The sequence below is a fragment of the Salmo trutta genome, chromosome 30, assembly GCF_901001165.1.
Source record: "Salmo trutta chromosome 30, fSalTru1.1, whole genome shotgun sequence".
NCBI lineage: Eukaryota > Metazoa > Chordata > Actinopteri > Salmoniformes > Salmonidae > Salmo > Salmo trutta.
Genome location: NC_042986.1, coordinates 1,042,870 through 1,069,074, shown reverse-complemented (window position 1 = coordinate 1,069,074; position 26,205 = coordinate 1,042,870). Strand labels below are relative to the sequence as shown.

The 26,205-nt window shown below is 42.2% G+C and overlaps 1 protein-coding gene across 3 annotated transcripts in view; it reads right to left on the bottom strand.

Annotated features, from left to right (window-relative positions):
* Positions 1 to 26,205, bottom strand: part of LOC115168931 (sterile alpha motif domain-containing protein 11) — a 100,919-nt gene that overhangs the window by 61,981 nt on the left and 12,733 nt on the right. For all 3 annotated transcript variants that reach the window (XM_029724458.1, XM_029724459.1, XM_029724460.1), the window contains exon 3: positions 20,580 to 20,755. In XM_029724458.1, the coding sequence (XP_029580318.1) occupies positions 20,580 to 20,755 (176 nt within the window). The remainder of the gene's footprint in view (positions 1 to 20,579; positions 20,756 to 26,205) is intronic.

Below are 26,205 nucleotides of genomic sequence, written 5' to 3'. Positions count from 1 at the left end.
AATGGGAGTTAGCAGCTGACATTCTGACATTACCAAAGGAGAAACAAATGAGACTCTCCAAATGCCATGAAAAGCATCTTCTCCTGGCATGGGAACAGAATAGCAGAGGGCAACCCCACAGTGACCTGCTGTGACATTGGCAAACAGGTGTGCTGGACAAAGCTGGAGCTCATAGTGTGAGCTGACACTGGCTTGCACGGGTTGGCAGCCTGGGCACCCCGATGCCATGTCTGACACCACGACTGAGACTGCACTGACAGACAGGGGGACAGAGGGGACAAGGGGATATAGGCAGCTGCCATGGTGGGGCCATGGAGGTGTCATGCAGGTGTAGAGGGAGTTTGCATCCCAAATAGCACCCTATTCCCTATATAGTGCAACGCTTTTGACCAATGCCCATCTGGTCAAAAGTAGTACATTATATAGGGAATAGCGTGCCATTTGGGACACACCCAGAGAGACGACGGCCTGCTTGGAACACCTGCTGCCTGCAGCTATAGCGCGACTGCAGTGCCCTCCCTCCTCCTCCGACCTCAAAACAAAAAACAGACCACACAGCTAGCTACAACCTGCAACTGCAGGTGATCCACATCCTTTACTATAGCCTGCCCTGACTCAAGTTCAAATGACCATGTGATATGGGCTCATGCGAATACACAGGGACAGTTAAAAAAGGACAACGCTTTAATTACCATTGCTGAGTGATATCGTCATTCTCTAGACCAAAATGTACGTATGTAAGGTCTTTTGGTGAGAAACATTTTTTTTGTCAAAAAACAAAGGCTTAATGCAAAGATATGGATTTCGACATACTTCATGTTTTGTTTTGTTTTCAGACAAACACTTGTGTTCGTATGCCACTCACATTTGGATGGAAAGACAGCCTGCAACTGGGGCCCGAACAAGCAGAGGGAGTCATAAATAAATACAGAAATAGATACATAAATAAATAAGAACAGCCCTGGATATCTCTTGGGCTTTCCCTGTTGTTCCTTCCTTACAAAAGCTGATGTGGGGCCGATATGGCTGCAGAGAGAAAGAAAAGTAAAATGAAATAAAAGATAAGTCTGCCACATGGAGACCTGGTACGGTTCTCTCTAACTAAGCTACTACACTGAGCCAGAAAATGGTGTCAGAATCCAATCTCAATGTTATTGGAGATGTGAGTATGTTTAGTAATTGATCGATCCAAATATTCTCCCAAATGTCAAATGTCAGATCTCAGTATCTGATCTCAGATATTGTATCTATTATCATCTATTATCTAATAGTCTCATTGCGTATTATCTATTGTCTAATTGCGTTGCCGATCTCTGCAGAGGTGATATTGAGTTTTAGAAAGTAAATTACCAATAATAATTTGGGATTAAATTAAGCAATTCTTCAAACCAGGGACCGAGATTCAAAAGAGATTCTTTAGGACTTCAACTCTAAAAAAGGTATGCAGGTAGGTTTCCTATAGTACATAATCAAACAGCACTTAGGAACAGTACCCTGTTTAAAATGCAACACTCCAAATGTTTTCATGGAGAGACAGTGACTCGTGAGCATCTTTACTAGACCCTCCACGCAAAAGTCATCTTTTGCGCAGAAAGAAGACAAATTCTACACTTCCATGTATGTGGAAAACTGGATTCTTGCTACAAGTACCTCCTAACCTGTTGCCATGGAGAAGCGTGTGAAAGTAGCAAATAGGTCTTCAGCCTTTTTTCCAGAAAGCTCTAAAAGCTCCATATTCACTAATTAGAACTTTAGGAGAAAGCCCTTTCCAAGAATTCCTCTGTCGCCATGATGTCTCCTTGCTGGCTCTAAGTTAAGACACAATCTCACCAAAACTAGAAGTAAGAGAAAGGTTAACCTTGTTGTTTTATTAACGTAGGTTTATCACACACAATAAAATGTAAATATAAAAAATATAGTACTATTATAATACTAACATATCCATTGTTTAAATCGAAAGATTGTCGTCTATAAGGAGAGAACGACTGAGACACAGGCCAACCTTCATTCTTGGACTAAAAAACGAAACTCAAGAAAAATGTCTGGACAATTTTAAGACAATGAATTAGAATTAGTATAGAGCTCCTACCCATTTCTCCACTACACAACTGTAAACAAACATCTTTCAGACTTACTGCTTTTAAGGAACGGTACCTCCTTAGCATAAAACCTCGAACAAACTTTGCCTCTGCTGAGCTGAGGTTTTTCCCTCAGCGAACATTACTATTGCATCAATATAAATAAATACACAACTTACATGATCTATTTCTACAGTACTAAAAACTGACATAAGACAAAATGCTAATTTACACTGATCATGAATTCTACTCCAGTACATACCAGCATTGATAGAGTGAGGTATCGTGATTCTAGTAGAAATTGTGCGAGTTGGCCTCCACTGCGTTCAGCCTCTAGCATCTCTGCTTCCTAGAGAGGGGCTGGACACCTTGCAGGGACTACTTTCAGATGCACAGAGTCACATAGCAATGTTGTGGTTGCTATGTTAGCGTCCAGCGGTTCACGGAAGGCTATGCCCAGTGGAAATAGGTATGGCTGCTTTGCACAGCACATCTCTCTCTCTTTGTCCGTCTGCGGAAGGGCCTACTACCAGCACCCTTGTGACAACCTCCCTCCTCCCATTTCAGACATGTAATCTACTTAGACTGTTATACTACACAAATAATAATGCTATTTTCCCTTCGATAAGAAATATGGGAAACATTTTGCTTTTGAAAAGGAAGAATTTTATGGTTGTGTATATGAAATAGAAACATATGACATAAATGCTTGACTTAGTGAGTTTTCTAGGGCTATAAACGTATGTGTTGTGTGGCGTTTTTCCACAGGGTGCTCCTTAAAAGCCCAACGTCTGCAGGTGGAACTTATATAATCCGTGGTGGTTGCTCGGTAATTACCCAGACTCTCTGTCAGCACTTTGGAATCAAAGCCTTGTTATCAACACGACGTCAAACTCAAACAACACTCAGGTAGGCTTTGTTTTGCCCTTGAGTATAAGACACTAAACCTAAGCTACCATCGTCAAATATTTAACCAGTATGATGGATCCCGGTAGCACTTTATAATAACGCCAGATAATAAAACATTTATAATGGATTAGTAAATAGTTTACGGATAATTTATTAATCATTACTCACACATTTGTAAATGTTAGTAACCTAGTTATTCACACATTTATAAACAACTTTCAAAGTATTTAATAATGATTCATAAGATCATTCATAAGATGTTTAAAGTAAACCGTTTACCAAGATGGACATGCCATTGGTAGACATTCCAGCATTCCAGACATTCCAGCAGTACCTGATGCTTCTTAAAGGGATACTTCAGGATTTTGGCAATGAGGCTCTTTATCTACTTCCCCAAAGTCAGATGAACTCGTGATTATCATTTTTATGTTTCTGCGTGCAGTTTGAAGGAAGTTGCTAACTAGCACTAGTGCAATTGCTAACTAGCGTTAGCATAATGACTGGAGATCTATGGTATCTGCTAGCATGTTAGCATTGGCTCGCAAAACTACCTCTAACTTCCTTCCAGTATGGACAAAGAAACATAAAAATGGTACCCATGAGTTCATCTGTAGATAAAGGGCTTCATTGCCAAAATCCCAAAGTAGCCCTTCAAGGTCTCAAATGGCCTCTAGAACATATCAATGGTTAAACAATACGCACACAACACAGAGGGTTTTTTGAAAATATATTTATTCCATAACAGTCACACTGTTGTAATAGTGTGATGTGTAAGTGTGTGATGGTGTCCCGTGTAGCTCAGTCGATAGAGCGTGGCGCTTGCAACGCCAGGATTGTGGGTTTGATTTCCATGGGGGACCAGTTTGAAAATGTATACACTCACCACTGTAAATAACTCTGGATAAGAGCATCTGCTAAATGACTAAAATTAACTTTAGACACACTCTATGCTGAGTTAAATAATGATTTTAGTCCGAAAATGCCAAGCATCTCTTGGCAGTGGCTTTTGTACCAAAACCAAAGTGTGGATTGCAGTCAGTCCTTGTAGCGTTCTAATCTTGATTAACCCAGAACTAAAATGTTGCATAATTTGGTCAGCTGTGTGATCAAATTTTGGCTCCATAAGTGTTAGAAATTTGGAGTTCCGGTTTGCGAAGTCTTCACCCTCGCAAAAGAAAACTCTCAGACAAAGCTAATTTCACCACACGTGTGAATCAGTCAAAGTTTGAGCACTGCCATTGCCCAATCCTGATACAGTGGTTCCTCCTTTAAAAGTTGAAGCATACTGCGGCGCAGCTTGCATGTTGCCGCAGAATTCTATGGCATGATATTTAAGTATGAAACACTGGTACCATTAATGCTGGTTAGTGCTAGTTTGACCACCAGAGGGCATCTTTGAGAAGCATTTGATAGCCTTCAATAATGGCTGTACTAGAGAATGCGGGCACGCGGGAGACCGGGGTTCAATTCCCCGACGGGGAGGAAGGAGTAGGCTGTCCTTGTAAATAAGAATTTGTTCTTAACTGATTCCATATGTGTTATTTCATAGTTGTGACATCTTCACTAATATTCTACAATGTAGAAAATAGTAAAAATAAAGAAAAACCCTGCAATGAGTAGGTGTGTCCAAACTTTGACTGGTACTTGCTTAATTAATTTGATTAATATTATGGTGTTTATATTCCAAGGAAAATGAAAAACCTTCTGGGTTTCCGTTAGGATGGAATGGAAAATATGGAGCTGTACAACGTGACGTTCAGGAGTACAGTACTGGGCTATTTAGCTAAATAATCCAGTGTCCTGCGGGCATGTGGGAGACTGGGGTTCCAGCCTTGTAAATAAGAATTTGTTCGTAACTGACTTGCCTAGTTAAATAAAGGTTACGCTAACAGCATAACATTTCTACACTCTAATTCTAGTCTAACTAATACCCAAATGGAGATTAGGTAAAAATAAAAATCTCATTGATTTATCAAGACCAGTCCCCATGCTTGTCTCAGAGCAGCGCGAAACGGTGCTAAAATAGTTGTAGGCTATTGCTTCAAATCCTATTGATTCTAACTTCAATATGCTATTTAAATAAATTAGACCTACCCCACTTTTAACAACACATTACTCAACAATAGTGAGACTCATGTTGCCTACGGTAGGCCTACAGTATATCGAAAAATATGACGTGACTACGCCAATAATTACATATAGAGGATTGGAGGATATTTCTGTAATTCAGTAATATTTATTCTCATAGTAATTCGTTATGGATCCATAACTAAATAAACATTGGCCTTTTGAAAGAGTATTTTTATCATTATTTTATGAATGAAAGCATAAATATGCCATTATTAGTTACATTGTTTCAGTTTGAACACGTGGACTGGCACTAAGAACAGAACAGCGGGAACGTTTCCCTAGTCAGCGCCATTATTAGTGCAATGCCCCTTAAAGTGTTGCCAGTGTGGCGGGGTGGGTGTCCACACCCTCCCCCTTCCTCCTCCTCCTCCCGTTTCATGGGCTAGGTCAGTCTTCTGTGCGCGGCTCTGCGGCCCACCCCGTGCCCTCTGCCCTCATGCCTTGAACCGCGCGCGCTTTCAGTGGATACAGGCCGGAGAACTGCAAGGCAGTCCCATTGTGCGCAACTCGGGAGCCATGACCAATATATATTGTCCTGCTAATACCAGGGTTAATAATATATCTGTGAGAATATCCAACGGGCTTTCATATAATTCTAAATTAATATTAATAATAATCACTTTGTTTAAAAAAGAACAATATTTTGGAGATTATTTGTTTTCAAATAACGTAAAATGAGAGACAAAAAGGCCATTCTTGAACATGGGGTGAGATATTGTTACGGATTTGTAAATAAAGCCAGTTTGTTATTTAGAATGATTTATTTCTGTTTTTAGAGGGAGAAAAACCTACAATCAACTCATGGTTTTCCCAGCCGAGGTCAACACGGGTATTGAACCGGCATCTGTAGCAACACAGCTTGCACAGCTACATGTATGCAGCATCTTAGACCATTGCCCCATTCAGGCACAGTATAAAATAATTGGTCGGGAGTGGCCTACAGTACTACAGTAAGAGCAAAATAATCCTAACAAAATAAAATAATAAAAACCTTAGTGTAACAACAGTTTTAGTAAGTAATACTGAAGTTATCAATGATCAGTTTCTATTTAGGTTTATGTCGCCCATTCATTGTCAATTAGAGACACAGTAGGCCCCAAAAGCATAATCAGTGCTCTAACTCCCCCTTGCGCTGGTCTGGAGCAATGAAGGGCTGACGCAGGGTACCGTACTAAACCACAAATTACCTGAAAGTCCCGCAGCGTAAGCTCTCAACTTTTAAAGGAGGTACCACTGTACTTCCAAATAATCAATCAAAACCCAAACACCGGAACTACCGCGGCTCCTTACCCTATGCATTCCATCCCGTTGAAACAGATGCTTCAGTTTACGCGCAGAATTTGTCCACGAGAGATTAAGAGCAGTCCATAGACACATTTCTGAATACATTATTTCACTGACCTATCACATACGTTTGAAGAGTTGCTACCTTTAAAGGCCCAGTAAATGTGTCACCAAACAAAGCCGTGTGTAAAAAATGTCTGCGGTTGAAAGACTAAAGCAGTGGAAACATTTAAAGGTTATATAGTACATGTAACATTTCTACTTGTAAATCATACTTGTACCTCAATCACATATCAGTAGTAATGAAGGAATAAAGAAAGAAACACTATCCGTTCCGTTTTATGATTAGCAACACATTACAAGTCTTCGTTAAGTCCTTGCAACAGTTGTTTCACAACAGTTTTGTGAGAAAATGTTTGATAATGTTGGATATATTTCCTTTAAAGGCCCAGTACAGTCAAACACGTGATTGTCCTGTGTTTCATATATTTCTACACTATGAGGTTGGAACAATACTTTGAAATTGTGAAAGTTATGATAATGCCCTTGTAGTTTAAGAGCTGTTTATGAAGACAGCCTGAAATGTATGCCTGTTTTGGTTGTATGGAGTTTTTTAAATTAGTTAATAGACCAATAAGACAGATAGTTCCAAACCTCTCTGCCAATAACAGCTAGTTTTCAGTGTTTCCCTCATCACTCAGACCACTCCCAGACAGTCCTTTCAAAATTCTTGCTTGAGAAATAACTCTTTGCTAAGAAACTATTTTTGTTTCTTTTTGACCGTTTCAATTGAAAACAATCACAGTAAGATGATTTTTACCCAGAAAAGATTTGATATTGTGATAAAAACAACTGCATTGAACGTTTAACATCCTGTGTTTGGTGCTAATTATTAACCCACACTTTACATGAGGCCAAACAAAAAGACTTAACTAATTATTAGTAAATGGTTTATAAGGACTGACACTACACGACCAAAAGTATATGGACACCTGCTTGTCGAACATCTTATTCCAAAATCATAGATATTAGTTTGGAGTTGGTCCCCCTTTTGCTGCTATAAAAGCCTCCACTCTTCTGGGAAGGCTTTCCACTAGATGTTGGAACATTGCTGCGGGGACTTGCTTCCATTCAGCCACAAGAGCAGCCACAAGAGCAGCCACAAGAGCAAGTGATTAGGCCCGGCTCGCAGTCGGTGTTCCAATTCATCACAAAGGTGTTTGATGGGGTTGAGGTCAGGGCTCTGTGCAGGCCAGTCAAGCTCTTCCACACCGATCTCGACAAATAATTTCCCAAACTGTTGCCACAAAGTTGGAAGCACAGAATCGTCTAGAATGTCATTGTTTGCTGTAGCATTAATATTTCCTTTCACTGGAACTAAGGGGCCTAGCCCAAACCATGAAAACAGGCCCAGACTATTATTCCTCCTCCACCAAACTTTACAGTTGGCACTATGCATTCGGGCAGGTAGCATTCTCCTGGCATCTGCCATACTCAGATTCGTCCGTCGGACTGCCAGTTGGTGAAGCATGATTCCTCACTCAGAGAAAGCGTTTCCACCGTTTCCAATGGCGGCGAGCTTTACGTGGTGTAAAGCCGACGCTTGGCATTGCGCATGGTGATCTTAGGCTTGTGTGCGGCTGCTCGGCCATGGAAACCCATTTCATGAAGTTCCCGACAAACAGTTCTTGTGCTGACGTTGCCTCCAGAGGCAGTTTGGAACTCGGTAGTGAGTGTTACGTGCTATGTGCGTTACGCGCTCGGTAGTGTGTTACGATTTTTAAGCGCTATGTGCTTAAGCATTCAGCACTCTGTGAGCTAGTGTGGCCTACCACTTTGTGGCTGAGCCGTTGTTGCTCCTAGACGTTTACACTTTTCAATAACAGTACTTACAGTTGACCTGGGTAGCTCTAGCAGTGCAGAAATTTGACAAACTGACTTGTTGGAAAGGTGGCATCCTATCACGGTGCCACGTTGAAAGTCACTGAGCTCTTAAGTAAGGCCATTCTACTGCCAATGTTTGTATATGGAGATTGCATGGCTATGTTCTCGATTTTATAAACCTGTCAGGAAACGGGGGTGTAGGTGAAATAGCCTAATCCACTAATTTGAAAGGGTGTCCACATACTTTTGTATATATAGTGTAAATTAAACATCTTATGAATGGAGTAATGATCAATAAATGATTAATAAACTATTTACTAATCCATTAGATATGCTTTATTACATGGAGTTATTATAAAGTGCTATCTGGATTCTGTACGTCACTTACCTATTGTCTCAATAGACTTGCAAACCACTCCAGGCTAAAAGAAAATGATTGGATATCTAACTCTTATCATAAGATACCTTTATTTTGCAGTATTGGAAGTTACTATTTTATTTATTTTCAGGTCAGGATCTAGTCTCTTATTCCCTGGTTGTGTCTATTCAGTTTGTGTAAAGGGAGAGGGACTACCCCACACATCAAAGAGCTTTAACTCCTGTTCCAAATGTGCCGTCTTTGTGACAACAGACCATTCATCATTTTGTTGGTTCTACCAGGTCTTTGTCCCGGTTCTATCAAGCCTTCACCATGTTCCTCTTCAGCCCGGGCACTCTTTGCTTAATCAGCAGGAATGATGCACATCTCTCCTCACTATTCTGGCGGCCTACTGAACTAATCACCCGTAAAGCCGACGGCCATTAACATTAATCTGGTTAAAAGATATAGAGCCCTCTAATGAACTTGACAAGTCCTCTTTAAGGATGACAACACCTCCGAGGACCTTTCTGACAACTACGAATTCATGCTACTATGTAGCCACAGTACCTGAGGCTGATCCAAGAGCCTATTACTCTGTGTTACAGCACGTCCATGCGGTAATTTCAAAAGTGCTACAACAATATCGTTCAAAATACTTTAGTTGTTTTGAAGGGAAAATATGAATGAACGTCAACCTGTTATGGCTAGGGGGCAGTATTTTCACGGCCGGATAAAAAACGTACACGATTTAATCTGATTATTACTACTGCCCAGAAACTAGAATATGCATATAATTATTAGCTTTGGATAGAAAACACTCCAAAGTTTCTAAAACTGTTTGAATGGTGTCTGTGAGTATAACTGAACTCATTTGGCAGGCCAAAACCTGAGAAGATTCTGTACAGGAAGTACCCTGTCTGACCATTTCTTGCCCTTGTTGATTATCTCTATCCATTACAGGGGATCTCTGCTGTTACGTGACACTTCCTACGGCTCCCATGGGATCTCAGAAGGCGGCAAAAAGCTGAATCGTGGCTTTGCAGGCTCTGGCTGAAAAACATTAGCGCGTTTGGATAGTGGCCAGTAACAGTACTATGAGACTCAGGCTCGTGCACGAGGGGATAGCATGCTTTTATTTTCTCTCTCTTTGTACGTATACACGCTTTCCCGGTCGGAATATTATCGCTTTTTTACGAGAAAAGTGGCATAAAAATTGATTTTAAACAGCGGTTGACATGCTTCGAAGTACGGTAATGGAATATTTAGAAATATTTTGTCACGAAATGCGCCATGCTCGTGACCCTTATTTACACTTCGGATAGTGTCTTGAACGCATGAACAAAACGCCGCTGTTTGGATATAACTATGGATTATTTTGGACCAAACCAACATTTGTTATTGAAGTAGAAGTCCTGGGAGTGCATTCTGACGAAGAAAACCAAAGGTAATCAAACTTTTATAATAGTAAATCGGAGTTTGGTGAAGGCTAAACTTGCTGGGTGTCTAAATAGCTAGCCCTGTGATGCCGGGCTATCTACTGAGAATATTGCAAAATGTGCTTTCACCGAAAAACTATTTTAAAATCGGACATATCGAGTGCATAGAGGAGTTCTGTATCTATAATTCTTAAAATAATTGTTATGTTTCTTGTGAACGTTTATCGTGAGTAATTTAGTAAATTCACCGGAAGTTTGCGGGGGGTATGCTAGTTCTGAACGTCACATGTTAATGTAAAAAAGCTGGTTTTTGATATAAATATGAACTTGATTGAACAAAACATGCATGCATTGTATAACATAATGTCCTAGGGTTGTCATCTGATGAAGATCATCAAAGGTTAGTGCTGCATTTAGCTGTGGTTTTGTTTTTTGTGACATTATATGCTAGCTTGAAAAATGGGTGTCTGATTATTTCTGGCTGGGTACTCTGCTGACATAATCTAATGTTTTGCTTTCGCTGTAAAGCCTTTTTGAAATCGGACAGTGTGGTTAGATTAACCTGTTGGGGCTAGGGGGCAGTATTTACACGGCCGGATAAAAAACGTACCCGATTTAATCTGGTTACTAATCCTACCCAGTAACTAGAATATGCATATACTTATTATATATGGATAGAAAACACCCTAAAGTTTCTAAAACTGTTTGAATGGTGTCTGTGAGTATAACAGAACTCATTTGGCAGGCAAAAACCTGAGATTCCTTTACAGGAAGTGGCCTGTTTGACCATTTATTTGCTTTCTTTGACATCTCTTCCAAAAACTCAGGATCTCTGCTGTTACGTGACACTTCCCACGTCTCCAATGGGCTCTCAGAGCCCGGGAAAAACCTGAATGACGTAATTCAAAGCCCTGGCTGAAACACACGAGAGCTTTTGCTAAGTGGTCTATCAGCAGACAAAAGACTTAGGCGCGTGACCTGCCCGCCCCCGCCTTTCTGTTTTTCCCTCAGTTTACAGACACGCAGATTCCCGGTCGGAATATTATCGCTTTTCTACGAGATAAATTGCATAAAAATTTATTTTAAACAGCGGTTGACATGCTTCGAAGTACGGTAATGGAATATTTAGACATTTTTTGTCACGTTATGCGCCATGCGCGCGACCGTGATTTACCATTCTGATAGTGTCTAGAACGCACGAACAAAACGTCGCTGATGGAACATAACGATGGATTATTTGGGACCAAACCTACATTTGTTATTGAAGTAGAAGTCCTGGGAGTGCATTCTGACGAAGAACAGGAAAGGTAAGACCATTTTTCTTATAGGAAATATGATTTTGGTGAAGGCTAAACTGGGTGGGTGTCTAAATAGCTAGCCGTGATGGCTGGGCTATGTACTTAGAATATTGCAAAATGTGCTTCATCCGAAAAGCTATTTTAAAATCGGACATATCGAGTGCATAGAGGAGTTCTGTATCTATAATTCTTAAAATAATTGTTATGCTTTTTGTGAATGTTTATCGTGAGTAATTTAGTAAATTGTTAGTAAATTCCCCGGAAGTTTGCGGGGGGTATGCTTTTTCTGAACGTCACATGCTAATGTAAAAAGCTGTTTTTTGATATAAATATGAACTTGATTGAACAGACATGCATGTATTGTATAACATAATGTCCTAGGTGTGTCATCTGATGAAGATCATCAAAGGTTAGTGCTGCATTTAGCTGTGATTTGGGTTTTTGTGACATTATATGCTAGCTTGAAAAATGGGTGTCTGATTATTTCTGGCTGGGTACTCTGCTGACATAATCTAATGTTTTACTTTCGTTGTAAAGCCTTTTTGAAATCGGACAGTGTGGTTAGATTAACGAGAGTCTTGTCTTTAAATAGCTGTAAAATAGTCATATGTTTGAGAAATTGAAGTAATAGCATTTCAAACGTTTTGAAAATCGCGCCACAGGATTCAACTGGCTGTTACGTAGGTGGGACGATTTGGTGCCACCTAGCCCAGAGAGGTTAACGAGAGTCTTGTCTTTAAAATGCTGTAAAATAGTCATATGTTTGAAAAATTGAAGTTTTCGGATTTTAGAGGAGTTTGTATTTCGCGCCACGCCCATCATTGGATATTGGAGCAGGTGTTCTGCTAGCGGAACGTCTAGACGTAAGAGGTTACATGGTCTAGGTCGAGGGTATTACAGTCTTGTATTCTTTCAACCTTCAAGAATTAACTTTGGGTAATGGAGTTGAGCTCACAAAAACAGTCAACTGGTGGTGAAAACCTAAATTTATGTAAATTGAAGCCTGCCAGATTAGTGGAGTCTGCCACTAGCACAGTCAGTGTAGTCAGCTCAGCTATCCCCATTGAGACCGTGTCTGTGCCTCGACCTAGGTTGGGCAAAACAAAACGTGGCGGTCTTCGCCTTAGCAATCTCACTGGAATAAAGACCTCCTCCATTCCTGCCATTATTGAAAGAGATTGTGATACCTCACATCTCAAAATAGGGCTACTTAACGTGATCAAGACAAAGGAGATGATTGTGAACTACAGGAAAAGAGGACCGAGCACACCCCCATTCTCATTGTCTGGGGCTGCAATGGAGCAGGTTGAGTGCTTCAAGTTCCTTGGTGTCCACATCACCAACATACTAACATGGTCCAAGCACACTATGACAGTTGTGAGATGGGCACGACAAGCGTCCCACCTAGCCCAGAGAGGTTAATGTTAGATCCCTCACTTCCAAGGCAGTTACAGTCAATGAACTAATCACTGATCATAATCTTGATGTGATTGGCCTGACTGAAACATGGCTTAACTCTGATGAATTTACTGTGTTAATTAAGGCCTCACCTTCTGCTTACACTAGTGACCATATCCCCCGTGCATCCCGCAACGGCAGAGGTGTTGATAACATTTACGATAGCAAATTTCTATTTACAAAAAAAATGACGACATTTTCGTCTTTTGAGCTTCTAGTCATGAAATCTATGCAGCCTACTCAATCACTTTTTATAGCTACTGCTTACAGGCCTCCTGGGCCATATACAGCGTTCCTCACTGAGTTCCCTGAATTCCTATCGGACCTTGTAGTCATGGCAGATAATATTCACATTTTTGGTGACTTTAATATTCACATGGAAAAGTCCACAGACCCACTCCATAAGGCTTTCGGAGCCATCATCGACTGGGTTTTGTCCAACATGTCTCCGGACCTACTCACTGCCACAGTCATACTCTGGACCTAGTTCTGTCCCGTGGAATAAATGTTGTGGATCTTAATGTTTTTCCTCATAATCCTGGACTATCGGACCACCATTTTATTACGTTTGCGATCGCAACAAATAATCTGCTCAGACCCCAATCAAGGATCATCAAAAGTCGCGCTATAAATTCTCAGACAACCCAAAGATTTCTAGATGCTCTTCCAGACTCCCTCCACCTACCCAAGGACGTCAGAGTACAAAATTCAGTTAACCACCTAACTGAGGAACTCTATTTAACCTTGCGGAATACCCTAGATGAAGTCGCACCCCTAAAAACAAAAAATATTTGTCATAAGAAACTAGTTCCCTGGTATACAGAAAATACCTGAGCTCTGAAGCAAGCAACCAGAAAATTGGAACGGAAATGGCGCTACACCAAACTGGAAGTCTTCCGACTATCTTGGAAAGACAGTACAGTGCAGTATCGAAGAGCCCTCACTGTTGCTCGATCATCCTATTTTTCCAACTTAATTGAGGAAAATAAGAACAATCCTACATTTATTTTTGATACTGTCGCAAAGCTCACTAAAAAGCAGCATTCCCCAAGAGAGGATGGCTTTCACTTCAGCAGTGATAAATTCATGAACTTCTTTGAGGAAAAGATCATGATCATTAGAAAGCAAATTACGGACTCCTCTTTAAATCTGTGTATTCCTAAAAAGCTCAGTTGTCCTGAGACTGCACAACTCTGCCAGAACCTTGGATCAAGGGAGACACTCGAGTTGTTTAATACTATATCTCTTGACACATTGATGAAAATAATCATTGCCTCTAAACCTTCAAGCTGCATACTGGACCCTATTCCAACTAAACTACTGAAAGAGCTGCTCCCTGTGCTTGGCCCTCCTGTGTTGAACATAATAAATGGCTCTCTATCCACCGGATGTGTACCAAACTCACAAAAAATTGCAGTAATAAAGCCTCTCTTGAAAAAGCCAAACCTTGACCCAGAAAATATAAAAAAACTATCAGCCTATATCGAATTTCCCATTCCTCTCAAAAAAAATGGAAAAAGCTGTTGCGCAGCAACTCACTACCTTCCTGAGACAAACAATGTATACGAAACGCTTCAGTCTGGTTTTAGACCCCATCCTAGCACTGAGACTGCACTTGTGAAGGTGGTAAATCCTTTTTAAGGCGTCAGACGAGGCTCTGCATCTGTTCTCGTGCTCCTAGACCTTAGTGCTGCTTTCAATACCATTGATCTCCACATTCTTTTGGAGAGATTAGAAATCCAAATTGGTCTACACGGAAAAGTTCTGGCCTGGTTTAGATGGAAACATGGTGAAGCCCCAAAATTAAACTCCCTCGAAGCCTGTGTTTCAAACATAAGGAAGTGGATGGCGGCAAATGTTCTACTTTTCAACTCGGACAAAACAGAGATGCTTGTTCTAGGTCCCAAGAAACAAAGAGATCTTCTGTTGAATCTGACAATTAATCTTGATGGTTGTACAGTCGTCTCAAATAAAACTGTGAAGGACCTCGACGTTACTCAGGACAAACATATCAAGACTGTTTCAAGGACAGCTTTTTTCCATCTACGTAACATTGCAAATATCAGAAACCTTCTGTCCAAAAATGATGCAGAAAAATTAATCCATGCTTTTGTCACTTCTAGGTTAGACTACTGCAATGCTCTACTCTCCGGCTACCTGGATAAAGCACTAAATACACTTCAGTTAGTGCTAAACACGGCTGCTAGAATCTTGACTAGAACCAAACATTTTTATCATATTACTCCAGTGCTAGTGTCTCTACAATGGCTTCCTGTTAAGGCAAGGGCTGATTTAAAGGTTTTACTGCTAACCTACAAAGCATTACTTGCTCCCACCTATCTTTCCGATTTGGTCTTGCCGTACATACCTACATGTATGCTACGGTCACAAGGCACAGGCCTCCTTACTGTCCCTAGAATTTCGAAAGAAACAGCTGGAGGCAGGGCTTTCTCCTATAGAGCTCCATTTTTATGGAATGGTCTGCCTATCCATGTGAGAGACGCAGACTCGGTCTCAACCTTTAAGTCTTTATTGAAGACTCATCTCTTCAGTAGGTCCTATGATTGAGTGTAGTCTGGCCCAGGAGTGTAAAGATGAATGGAAAGGCACTGGAGCAATGAAACGCCCAAGCTGTCTCTGCCTGGCCGGTTCCCCTCTCTCCACTGGGATTCTCTGCCACTAACCCTATTACAGGGGCTGAGTCACTGGTTTACTGGTGCTCTTCCATGCTATCCCTTGGAGGGGTGCATCACTTGAGTGGGTAGAGTCACTGACGTGATCTTCCTGTCCGGGTTGGTGCCCCCCCTCGGGTTGTGCCGTGGCGGAGATCTTTGTGAGCTATACTCGGGCTTGTCTCAGGATGGTAAGTTGGTGGTTGAAGATATCCCTCTAGTGGTGTGGGGGCTGTGCTTTGACAAAGTGTGTGGGGTTATATCCTGCCTGTTTGGCCCTGTCAGGGGGTATCGTCGGACGGGGCCACAGTGTCTCCCGAACCCTCCTGTCTCAGCCTCCAGTATTTATGCTGCAGTAGTTTATGTGTCTGGGGGCTAGGGTCAGTCTGTTATATCTGGAGTATTTCTCCTGTCTTATCTGGTGTCCTGTGTGAATTTAAGTATGCTCTCTCTAATTCTCTCTCTCCTTTTCTCTCTTTCTTTCTTTCTTTCTTTCTTTCCCTCTTTTTTTCTCTCTTTCTTTCTCTCTTTCTGTCTTTCTTTCTTTCTCTTGGAGGACCTGAGCCCTAGGACCATGCCTCAGGACTACCTGGCCTGATAACTCCTTGCTGTCCCCAGTCCACCTGGCCGTGCTGCTACTCCAGTTTCAACTGTTCTGCCTGCCGCTATGGAACCATGACCTGTTCACCGGACGTGCTACCTGTCCCAGACCTGCTGTTTTCAACTCTCTAGAGACAGCGGGAGCGGTAGAGATACTCTGAATGATCGGCTATGAAAAGCCAACTGACATTTACTCCTGAGGTGCTGACCTGTTGCACCCTCGACAACCACTGTGATTATTATTATCTGGTTCCTCTCTAGGTTTCTTCCTAGGTTCTGGCCTTTCTAGGGAGTTTTTCCTAGCCACCGTGCTTCTACACCTGCATTGTTTGCTGTTTGGGGTTTTAGGCTGGGTTTTTCTGTACAGCACTTTGTGACATCAGCTAAATACATTTGATTGATTGATTGATTGATGTAGAAGTGGACCATAACATAACAATGTTTTTTAATTGAATCGGGTATTATTCTGCATCACGATGAGAATGATACAGTATAATTATCACAATGGAAAATATGTTGCAGGAAGTAACAAAGTGATGTGACAATGCTAGCGAGAATCTTGATGATGTGTCGAGGAGGTAGAGAATAGACACACACATATATACAGCATCCCGTCTTTTTCACCATCCATTGACCAAACCCAATTTGTTAAGACCCCTCTACGACTCACTTACTGGGTTTGTGGTCAATAGAAATCAGATTTCCCTGATTGGACATCCCATTACTCCTTTCGCTCAGACCCATTGCATTTGGGTAAAGTAGGGCTGAGATGGATGCCCGGGACAGAACAGAGCTGTGCCTCCAGCGAGTCCACCGCCTTTTAAAGGGTAAAAGCCTGACATATTAGTCATAAGTGTTCTTTAAATTCATTATCATCTTAACACATGAGCGCTGCAAGTGTCAGTGGGGAAAGTACTTTAATGAGGTTAGTGGATCCATTTACAACTTTACAGTTGTTGTGCTGTCCTCCATGTCACAACCATAACACACACACACACACACACACACACACACACACACACACACGCTAAATATTTTTCATATAGATAAGATCATAGCATTTTAACCATTTTACATGGATATGTTGGAAACAGGATATTGGGAGATTTTAATTTTAAGATTACATTTTTTTACTAACACACAAAAGTGGAGTATGTCATCAGAGCCTCACCTTGAGCTCATTTGGTTCATCTTACATTTTTGTTCAATCACCTTGGCAAATTTCTCAGATGTAAGTGATATATTTTCAAAACTCTAAATACAAAACTATAAACTGATAACACTTGTAATCAAGGCTATAAATTAAAAAATGTCATTGGTAGCACTGGTACGCCCAGCAACAAAAAAGTTTCACTGAAAATTGTACACTGTCTCTTTAAAAACGTAATGTTTGTGATGAGAACGTACAAAAGATCTGTCAATCACTCATTACTATGATCATTGATCTCCTGAAGAAGCAATCTCTTTTCCTTTCTTTCTGTGCCCCCAAATATTTGGATATACTGGTAGGTTGTTAGGTAGCAAGCCAAAGAGGTAACATGACTGAACAAAGTGTAAACAAATCAACACACAAGTAGTTTTAGAACAGCCCACGACATGGTTTATGACTAAAATGTCGTCCTGGCGTGCCGCTATAGGAAGATGGAAATGTTGCGCTGATAATATGGGTCAGATCTTCTGACCTGGTTGGTCGAGAAGCAAGCCGTTTTCACTGTAGTAATGATGCAACCATGACGCTACTGAATCTGCACTTGGAAGCAACTGTACAGTGAAGCCTTATGATTACAATTACTATCTAGGAGATTTTTTTCCTGCTCCCAAAAAAAAGATCACATTGTCTACGTGACTTGTCAACTGATACAGTATCGCCTGTCTCTCTGCTTGAAATTCATCAGCTCATAGTGTATCAATGAAATTCAGATAATGAGTGGAATATATTACTATTCGTAAACTGGGTGAATCGAGCCATGAATGCTGATTGGCTGAAAGCTGTGGTATATTTAAGCAATAAGGCCCGAGGAGGGTGTGGTATATGGCCAATATACCACGGCTAAAGGCAGTTCTTACGCACGACGAGACACGGAGTGCCTGGACACAGCCCTTAGCCGTAGTATATTGGCCATATATCACAAACCCCCGAACTGCCTTATTGCTATTATAAACTTGTTACCAACATAATTAGATCATTAAAAATACATGTTTTGTCATACCCGTGGTATAAGGTCTGCTATACCATGGCTGTCCGCCAATCAGCGTTCAGGGCTCGAACCACCCAGTTTTAATAGACCGTATACCACAGGTATGACAAAACATTTATTTTTACATTTATTAAAATGACGTTGGTAATCAGTTTATAATAGCAATAAGGCACCTTGGGGGTTTGTGGTATATGGCCAACTCCGCGTTGCTTCGTACATAAGAACAGCCCTTAGCCGTGGTACATTGGCCACCCCCTCAGGCCTTATTGCTTAAATACAATCCAGGTATTTCAGTTCTGCGTACACTACACTATAATTCCAAATGGTAGCTCATAGAGTGAATCTTTCCACTTTGTCCTATTTAAGCACACTGGCTGATGGTGAATGATGATGTAGTATTTACAGCCACATTCATATATGATTTGGTTTTACCTTACAACATAAATTGATGTCAAATGAATACATTTATGAGGTAGAAATATAGAAATGTACACTGTTCCGCAGTAATCAAAGTAATACGTATACGTTAACTAGATTCTTCATCATTTGGGTTCAGTAGTTATCAGTTTGGAGCAGATACTTAGACTGAATATGCCTCCAAATTGAAAGCGTGATTTGGTGCAGTGAACAAGTGACTTTGTGAATTTGTTTGTTGTACTCAGTCAATTGAACATGTGCTTAGAGTTTTGAAACATTAACCATTTTGATTATCTGTTTAGATTTTTGTGCTTAGAGTTGTGAAAATGTACCACATACTTGTGAAAATTGCACCAAAGTGATTGAAAATTTTTTAATGGCATGACCTCGCCACGACCCTGACTTTGTGTGTGTGTGTGTGTGTTTGTATGTGTGTGTGTGTGTGTGTCTATGGATGTGCTTGTGTACACGTGCAAATGCATGCATGTATCCACATTTCTTACTGGATTATCTCATCACTTTCTACCCGGTCCAGGCATGAGTTGAAATGAGAGGGATGTAGAGCTTTGGAGCCAGGAAGAAAATCCCTGGCACACAGCGATTTCACTAAGGTGAAACTACTCATGACGCCTGTTTAAGGCGACTGTCTGACTGTTATCTGAAGCTTGCTGTGGTAGGCTACTCAGACCTGAAACACATCTTATGGCAATGGTACTCAGTCTTCTAGCTTTTCAGCCAACTAAGTGTTAGAAGAGATGGCTTGACAAAAGTATTTTTCACATACTGTACGTGGTCCTCCGACAACAGAATCAATTATCATGCTCTCATAAGCAGCGGCAGCTACTACGTCAGGGCATGTTTCAGCCTGTTTTTTACCTCCTCCAAGCCCTCATTTACCATTCTAATGAGAACCTAAATAAACTCACACAACGGCACGGTCTGTTTGTGTCTGTGTGTCTGTGTGTGCGCGTGTCTGTGTGTGTCTGTGTGTGTCTGTGTGTGTCTGTGTGTCTGTGTGTGTCTGTGTGTGTCTGTGTGTGTCTGTGTGTGTCTGTGTGTGTCTGTGTGTCTGTGTGTGTCTGTGTGTGTCTGTGTGTGTCTGTGTGTGTCTGTGTGTCTGTGTGTCTGTGTGTGTCTGTGTGAGTCTGTGTGTCTGTGTGTGTCTGTGTGTGTCTGTGTGTCTGTGTGTCTGTGTGTGTCTGTGTGTCTGTGTGTCTGTGTGTGTCTGTGTGTCTGTGTGTCTGTGTGAGTCTGTGTGTCTGTGTGTGTCTGTGTGTGTCTGTGTGTCTGTGTGTGTGTGTGTGTGTGTCTGTGTGTCTGTGTGTCTGTGTGTGCGCGTAAGGTCCACAGATGAGCTGACATTGACTTTGTCGACAGTGGAGTGCTCCTCTTGCGAGTTGTTGTATCCATGTAAGCCGGTAACTGTTGTCGTGTAAAAGACCACACCGTCTCCATCAGAACGTAGCGTGGGGTCTCGATGTTAGTTATTTTATTGCACTCGCTTTATCCTGCACTTTACATTATTAGTATTTTGATCCTTGCATAGTTGAATACGCTTAATACTACTTTAATACTATTATAAAGAATATTATTCTGTATGGGGCAAGCTGTGTTTCAATGACTCACAGAGTGCAGTGTAGACTGAACAAAGAAGATAAGCAAGAAAACATGAATTTCTTACACGTTAACACATAACATGTACACTTAATGTAAGCACAGAGCTTGTACACCTCTACACCACACAAAGCCAACAACCACAGACATGTTGGGAATGAGGGTGAATATATACTGTAGGTGATGAGTAATTTGTTTTGACCAATATAAATCAGATAAAGAAGTTCTCCAAGGCCTTACCCCTTTCTCATGATACTGTAATGCAGCTCGTCTTCCTGCTTGATGTGGGCATGGTCTCCGCTGGCGCGGTCGCTGCCCTCACTGTCGTCACTGCTGAAGGCGGAGGCCAGCTCCCTCTTGGGCACGCGGTTGGGGGGTAGGGGGATGGTGCGCTTCTCTGCCAAACGACCGCGGTTCTACAACAAATGGGGAGAAGAAGCTCTTAGAAACATGTCTCTCCATTTGCCAATGGCATTTTAATGCTAACATGCTAATGCTAAGAGCCTGCTAACACAAAATATGTGATAAATATGCTAACACTAAGCATGTGCTAAAATGCTAATGCTAAGGATGTGATAAGATGTTAATAGGTAGCGTTTGAAGCTCCCCTCCACTCTAAACAGCAACCTTTGTGTGCAGTGAACACCCTAATAGTCCCAGTCATACACAGAAATCAATGCTGCTGCTGTAACTGGGGCATACATTTATATTAAAATGAGTGATCATTACATGAGATGAATTCATTCTACAATACATAATTTGTTTTAAACAGCATTTAGCATTATTCAGAGGCAATACTAAGAACATAGAAAGTTCCCACATAGGCTCAAGCTCCATAACAGAACACCACAGCCAAATTGAGAAATTCAGCTTTCATTGGTCAGTTGTATTGACAGGAATAATGAAACTTACTAATATCGAGGGTATTTATGAAACACAATACCACAGGAAAATGAACAACCACATTTAGACTGAATCAAGATGGTAACAAAGCATAAGAAAGTAAAACATTGCTATCTAATATGGGTGTCAAGAAGTATTTACTTGTCTAGTGGGGAAAACAATTGATAAATGTAGTATGTAGTACTAAAATGTAGTATTTAGAAAGTTTTAGCACAAATATGATAGTACTGTTAGCCAGTAATTCCACTGAAATGGGAAACATGACAAGTGTGACTAACGATCCTGGCAATGTGTTTGAGAGAGGAAGCCATTTCTTGTGCTCTATCCCACTTAAATGTGCTCAACCGACTAAGGCTGGACTCTAGGCTAGAATTCGACCATACAGGAAACACAGGAAAACATTTACGATCCAAAATGACATGCTGAAGAATAGGCTACATGTCCCGGCTGAGACAAGGCTGATACATTTACATTTACATTTTAGTCATTTAGCAGACGCTCTTATCCAGAGCGACTTACAGTAGTGAATGCATACATTTCATACATTTTTTTCTCTCCGTACTTGTACATGTAGGACTACTGTTCTATAGCGTTTATAACTATAGATGTGAGTAATACCATAGTACACATTTGAATTTACATTAAACTCCCATACAGACATAATTATCGAATTTACCACAGCAATCATAATAGGGGAATCGACTAAAGAACCATAGTTTACCATTGCCAGAGTTCTGAGTGATAAGGCGGTCAAGGAACGGGAGGACAGGAAATAATTCTGGTTGGTGTATTCAGTGTTTTTTTGGAGGAGTGTGGCCCTAAGGGGTTCTGCGAGTGAAGCTGGGCGACCTTTAATGTGACATGAAGAGGAGGCGTTTGGGAAGAGGTCACTGCAGATTAACACGGGTCTATAGAGAGAAAAATCGGGGGATGGAGATAGAGGGAGAGGGGGATAGAGAGAGGATGAGACAGAGAGGGGGAGAGGGAGAATAGGAGGAAAGGAGGGAGAGAAACAGAAGAGGAAAGAAATTGAGAGAGAGTGAGGGAACTGAATTTGAGTACGAGGAGACACAGCAATGGAGAGAAAAAAGGATGGGGGTGGGGGCAATACAAAACACTCTCACAGTGCCTACATCTCCGCTCTGCTCTCCCGGACGCCTCTGAGCCCTCCAGCTATCGCTTCCACCACACGCACCCCCCCACCCTCTCCCTCCATCCTTCCATCCCATGAGGAGTGGCGGCATGAGTGGCAGGGGGGGGCAGAGGCGCCTAGCCAAGAGGCAAACAGGTGCAGCCCTTCTGGAGGCTCTCAAGTGGCAGACATTAAAACTAGGGAGGGGGGAAAAAGGAGGAAAAAGATGAAAACATCCCTCAGGATGAGCAGGGCCACATAGTTCTGCACATTCTTTCTCTTTTTCTGTCTTGCCGAAAGATGTATTTCCTTTCTTCTTTCCACAGGCAGATCTGTGGAGAGCAGTCGCTTTGTATAAGTTCTTCTCAACTGTGTGAGGACAGTGGAGGAGTTGCTGCTACTTCCGCTCTACTCCCTCGGACTTAGCTACTTGGACTAGAAGTATACAGCATGCTCTCTCTCAGTTGCTCTCACTTTAAGACACACACACCTTTCATATTTACACACACACCTGCTCTTGAATAATAATTCCCCTGCATGTGAAGAGGGTGTTTTACTTAGCAGAAAAGCATTGTGTACTGGTCTACTGCAATAGTCTGCCCAGGAAGAAGCAAAGAGATTGTGGCTTGGTGTGTAGACAACCACCCACATGGCCCTGACATACCCAGGCCGCCAGCCCCCCTACTACCCCCCTCTCCTCCCGGAAACCCCCCTTTCCTTTCTTTAGCACCACTGGCGCAGAACTAGGGGTGGGCTCCCATCGTTTCTGGCAACACTTCCGCAGCGCGGACGGCTCTCCAAAACAAAACATGAAACAAAACATAACCCTGCCAGCCCACGTAGGGTAAAAAAAGAGGTGCACACAATCATAATTTACATACACACAAACACACACACACACACACACACACACACACACACACACACACACACACACACACACACACACACGCACACACACACACACACACCAATACAGACTTAGTCAAGCATGATTCAGATGGGTTCCATTAGATTAGAATGGCGACTTTAGTCAAGAGAGGCAACCCAAATTTTCAAACCACATGACATTTAGATTCATCATTGATTGCACCAATACCACAAGGTAATTGATTTCTGTAATGTTGCTTTAATGTTTTTGTAATATTGACAAATGCACAACCATTCAATACATATTGGGCTCTTCAACATTGTTTTGTTGACACAACAACTATCTAGGTTACCCCATCAATTGTTCATCTCTCTATCAGCTACAACATAATTAAATGGCACTTTCACAAATAAAATGAATCTCACACACAAAGATACACATCACTGATAATGACAACATTTGAGATAACATGTGATGGTAGTATGAGAAGCCATGGACCTGTCCCAAATGGCCCCTATTCCCTGTATAGTCCAGAACCCTATGTGCTCTATGGGACACCAGTAACTTCAGTAGCATGGCCTCTACATTCATAAAGGATCGAAGATTTGCTTTAAATCTACAGAAAAATCCAGTTGTTGTTCTGTAAAAATCACAGGACTATATTTAATGCCAAACAATACTGGCAAACAGAAATATTGTATTTTTAACATCAGCTAAGATTATTGAAGAAGAGTTATTTTACTAAGCTTGTTCCAGACCTTAAACGAAGCTTCTGTGGAAAAGGATAGTAATGTGTTTTTTTCTCTCTGCCTTATTTCCTGAAAGGTGCAGTACCCTGCCGCTGGCTCAAACCAGCATGCACACACACACACACACACACACACACACACACACACACACACACACACACACACACACACACACACACACACACACACACAGCAGTAGCCGCCCGTGGCATTCCTGCAGCTGCGGCGCTCTCTCTCTTGCACGCGCCCCCCCAGCGTTCTCCCTGGGGGACGAATGCCTAATGAGTCACGCGCCTGTCTGCCGTTACCTCTCAGCGTGTGTGTGCGTGTGCATGTGTGCGTATGTGTGCGGAGGCGGCATGGCGGGCCGACTTGGCGCGAACATTAGCGGAGGGGGAGGGGGAGTTGAGACAACAGGGGGAGAGAGGGAGAGAGAGAGAGAGAAGGGGGAGAGAAGGGGGAGGGAAAGGGGCCGTCATTGCCACACTCACATAGGGCCGGTGAGAAAAAAAGAGTTAAAAACCCAGTGTGTTCGCGTGCACTTAAGACACACTCCACTATCCTTTTTGTTTATGCTGAGCCCCACGATCTCTTACTCACGTACTCACCCGCAAAGACACTCTGACATTTCTATAAATGAATTCGGCTACAATTCTGGACTTTAGATGGGATGTTAGAGGGGGGGATTTCAAATGATGCAACCCTTCCCACCACAAATGAATAAATTGATCAATAAAGAAGCATTCTAATTTTAGTTTCAGATAACAACCTCCTTTTCACCATATTGAACACGTGTACAAAACATTAACATTAGACTGACCAGGGGAATCCAGTTTAACGCTATGATCCCTTATTGATGTCACTTGTTAAATCCACTTCAATCAGTGTAGATGAAGGGGAGGACAGGTTAAAGAAGGAATTTTAAGCCTTTAGACAATTGAGACACGGATTGTGTATGTGTGTCATTCAGAGGGTGAACGGGCAAAACAAAAGATGTGCCTTTGAACAGGGTATGGTAGTAGGTGCCAGGCACGCCGGTTTGTGTGAAGAACTGCAACGCTGTTGTGTTTTTCATGCTCAACAGTTTCCCGTGTGTCAAGAATGGTCCACCACCACCCAGCCAACTTGACACAACTGTGGGAAGCATTGCAGTCAACATGGGCCAACATCCCTGTGGAAAGCTTTTGACACCTTGTAGGGGACGAATTGAGGCTGTTCTGAGAGCAAAGGGGGGGGGGGGGGGGGGGGTGCAACTCAATATTAGGAAGGTGTCCTTAATGTTTTGTACACTCAGTGTATAAATGCAGGCTATATTTTACAGTTGAAAAGACTGTGTGTCTGTGTGTGCGTGGAGGGGGGGGGGATATATAATGGCAAGGCGACACTACGTTTTCATTGCCAGGAGATGTGAAAAAAACTTTGAGGGAAGGACAGGCATGCAACCAGGCGCGCCCCTTCCCTCCGCCACATCCCTCAAACACACACCGCCCTCTCTGCCCCCACCCCACGAGCCGAGCTGAGCTGAGCGGGCGGTTGCGGCCCAGTGGAGCGGCGCAGGGTGAGGGACAGGAGGGGGGGAGGGGAGCAGGGGCAGCGCTGGGAGGTCAGTGGTAGTGCAGCCAGGCGTGCCAGCACCTCTCTTTTTCTCTCTCTCTCTCTTTCTCTCTCCGTGTGTGTTTGGATAGGCCCGCCAAGGAAGCCTCGGGAGAGCTTTATGGACAGGTAATGACTCCGCCATTCTCTCCCCAGACAAAAACAGAGGGAGGGAGGGAGGGAGGGAGGGAGGGAGGGAGGGAGGGAGGGAGGGAGGGAGGGAGGGAGGGAGGGAGGGAGGGGGAGGCTAACCGAGAGAGGGAGAGAGATGGAAGAAAGTGCAGCGAGGTTGAGTTTTGCAGAATAAAACTAAAAGATGCCACTGAGAAGGCCTCATATCAGCCTCAACGTCTGAAAATAATATTTTTGTATACAAACAAATTGACCCAAACCTGTATATTCATGTGTTTTTCTTCTAGCATTATATCTTCCATTTAATCACACTACTCTGCCTATTGTGTCATTTGAGAAACACTGAGTTGAGTGAGTAACACACTCCCTCCCTCTCTCACACACAGACACACACAGACATACACACACACACACACACACATGCACACACACGCACACAGTGTGTAAAGAGGCGACAGAGAAAGAGGATGATATCACTCGACCACT